General features: G+C 42.3%; 1 protein-coding gene across 1 annotated transcript in view; it reads left to right on the top strand.

The window, feature by feature from the left end:
- Positions 1–3,218, top strand: part of cyfip2 (cytoplasmic FMR1 interacting protein 2) — a 68,234-nt gene that overhangs the window by 61,603 nt on the left and 3,413 nt on the right. Inside the window, exons 28-29 of the mRNA XM_015377199.1 lie at positions 410–648; positions 1,190–1,337. Of these exons, the coding sequence (XP_015232685.1) occupies positions 410–648; positions 1,190–1,337 (387 nt within the window). The remainder of the gene's footprint in view (positions 1–409; positions 649–1,189; positions 1,338–3,218) is intronic.

Below are 3,218 nucleotides of genomic sequence, written 5' to 3'. Positions count from 1 at the left end.
CAGAACCAGGCTCAGTGTGAGCGGCCATCTGCTGAGGCCCACTGGGGTTCAAGGAGACAGAAGCAGAGATACAAAAAGCAACTTTAAAAGTCAGTACTTTCTGTCAAGACTGACAACGATTGTTTTCTACTCGCCAATAAAGTGTATAATAATAGCAAATATAGGTAATAAAATGTTGCGACTCCTAAAGAGATTTGATCCTTAAGAAACGGGTGCAATACATTTTGTCCGAGTGGAGTTACCATATCTTGACGTCATAAGAAAGGGCGGCGCCCCGAGCTGATCTGGTACCTACAGAGGAACTAAACGAGTAAAAAAAAATGGTCTGCTTCCTTTTTTTTTTTTTTCCCTTTACAAACGTGTTTTTGTTAATGCTGCTTTACCCAAACCATTATCTTTACATTTCTAGCAAATAGCCATCGCGAGGGAGGGGGACCTGCTGACCAAAGAGCGTCTCTGCTGCGGCCTCTCCATGTTCGAGGTCATCCTGACGCGCATCCGCAGCTTCCTGCAGGACGGGGTGTGGCGTGGACCTCCACCCACCAACGGCGTGATGCACGTGGACGAGTGCATGGAGTTCCACCGCCTGTGGAGCGCCATGCAGTTCGTCTACTGCATCCCCGTCGGCACACACGAGTTCACGGCAGAGTAAGTAGCATCTGGCTGACATCTGTCAGCGCATGGCTTGAAGGTGAGAGCTGACTTTTTAAATACCCTTGGCACATGTCGGCTCGTTTGAAACCTTTCATCGGCTACAAAGCCCAACAGCTCACGCGGTTTTAACCAATAACAGCCAGACTCTTTAAGGAGTAAAAGCGTGCATCACTGGCTGACTGGAAGTGAGATTTCGGGGACTATATCTCGCTCAAATTGCGTCATAAAAATATGTAGACACTTGTATCTTGTAGATAAGAAGACGATGTAAAGAAACATACAAAACCTTAGCAAGATGCTAAGCATTAGCTTTGACCAGCTAACTATCTGATGTCAACAACCGGATTTTCTCATCATGGAATATTTGTATAAAAAATATGCTGGATTACTTTTAATCTGTGGACCCTTATGGACAAATGGAGTATAAACAATTGAAGATTGGATTTATAAAGCGGCTTCTGGATGCCTGCATTGGATGTAGCCCTGGCAGCTTTAGTTGATTGAAACTGACTTCCTGTCTCGTGTTTTGTTGCAGGCAGTGCTTTGGGGACGGCCTAAACTGGGCGGGGTGCGCCATCATCGTGCTGCTCGGACAGCAGCGCCGTTTTGACCTCTTCGACTTTTGCTACCACCTGCTCAAAGTCCAAAGGCAGGACGGCAAAGACGAGATCATCAAGAATGTGGTGAGTGTATTTCATTGGCTGCAACTGTGAAATCACAGCAATAAAAAATCAAATCAAATAAATAAAAAAAACAATTCAGAAATAATCCTTTGAAAACTTTCCTTTAAAAAAGGTTTTAAGAGCAACTTTGCGGTTTCCTGAGATTTTAGTTTTTTTTAAATATTCTATTTAAATACATTTTCTTGATTTTATATTTAGTTTTTTGTAGTTTCCCTTCATTCTGTTTTATGGAGGAACATTAAAAATCTGGATTATCTCCAGTCCTCCTGTGTTTACATAGGAGCAGAGATGACTCCCCTCTATGGAAGTAGATTAATTGCAGCATTTTAAGAAATCCTTAAAATAAGGAAAACAATTATTAGCAGTTAAAGTTGTCTTGGTATTTTAGATTATCTATTTACACAGCATTAGAAAAAACATCAGTCTATGTTCTTTTGTTGTGGAGTAATTTTGTGATTTCTAACAGCTGCCAACATTTACTGATCCTCAAAGCTGTATAATGCTGCTTTTTCACTAGTACCAATTTAGAGCGGTTCACTACAGACCCAATCACCTTTTCAGCGTTTCCATGGTAACCATTACATTGATCTGCGGCTGTTTTTAGAGCCTGCTCAGTTTTGGTTCCAACCGCTGCGAGTTGGCTTAAAAACAGCATCAGAGGACTGATGGTCACCAGTTGGTTAGTGGGCGGAGTCACTACTCATAGCTTGTTTTCATAAATAATATCTTTTTTTTTTTTTTTTTTTGTACAGTGTCCTGTCTGGCAATGTGGCAATAAGAATAATTATCTTGATGCCAAAAAGAGCCCAACAGATTTTACTTTCACAAGTGGAGCAGTACGGCTATTGCTATGTTGCTCCACGTGTTTCATGCATATAAATTGCTTTATTATAGCTGTTTGTTTGTATGTTTTATAGCTTATATGGACACTGCAATGTAAATAGAACAGAAGAGGTAAAAACAGAAGGAAAAGAGAAAAGATGAAAGAGGAGATGGAAAGGAGAAAATGACAAAACAATTTTCAGTGTGCTTCATCACCTGCAACGAGACGCTATAAATAATATCTTTAACTAATAAATAATGTTTATGTTGAGCTTGTTGTGTATTTAAGCACTATTATAAGATGGCAGCAGGTAGTGTTAGCACTAGCTAGCTTTAGCTTAGCTTTACACGTGGGTGGGTCTGTGGGTCTAGATACGGCTGAGGTGGTGAGGAAGTGGGGGTAAGGACATGAGGGCCAAAAAGAGCAGGGTTCGGGTCCCAGCGTTCCCATGGACCTCGCTCTGCTAGCTGGTACAACTTCATGAGTTGTTTTCCAACATTGCTGTCATACAAACAAAACGAGCCGGCCTCCTGTCTGTTGCACTGTCTGCGCTCACCTACAATTACAGCGGGCAGGGAAGTCTTTGCGTTTACTGCGACACCTACGCAGAGGACCTAGTTTGAAAGTATAAATCAGGGTTTAGCAGCAGGTAGTGTTAGCTTAACTTTACATGTTCATCCTTCCATTAAAAACCACATTCTCATCATAGATCCGGCCCCCACTGAGATGCTGCTCCATCATAATGGAAAATGGATGAATCTGGGTTGAACTGACCGGAATAGATGAGTTACTAATGGAAACAAGGCAAAATAGTGGTTAACAGTTAAACAACATAAAACACTCGGTAGTGTTAGCAATAGCTAATGTTAGAAGCAGGTAGTGTTAGCAGCAGGTGGTGTTAGCAGCAGGTGGTGTTAGCAGCAGGTAGTGTTAGCTGCAGGTGGTGTTAGCAGCAGGTAGTATTAGCAGCAGGTAGTGTTAGCAGCAGGTAGTGTTAGCAGCAGGTGGTGTTAGCAGCAGGTGGTGTTAGCAGCAGGTGGTGTTAGCAGCAGGTGGTG

This window comes from Cyprinodon variegatus, unplaced genomic scaffold, assembly GCF_000732505.1.
Source record: "Cyprinodon variegatus isolate N-32 unplaced genomic scaffold, C_variegatus-1.0 Scaffold148, whole genome shotgun sequence".
Taxonomy (NCBI): Eukaryota; Metazoa; Chordata; class Actinopteri; order Cyprinodontiformes; family Cyprinodontidae; genus Cyprinodon; species Cyprinodon variegatus.
Note: the sequence above shows the minus strand (reverse complement) of the source record. Positions and strands in the feature narration are given on the sequence as shown.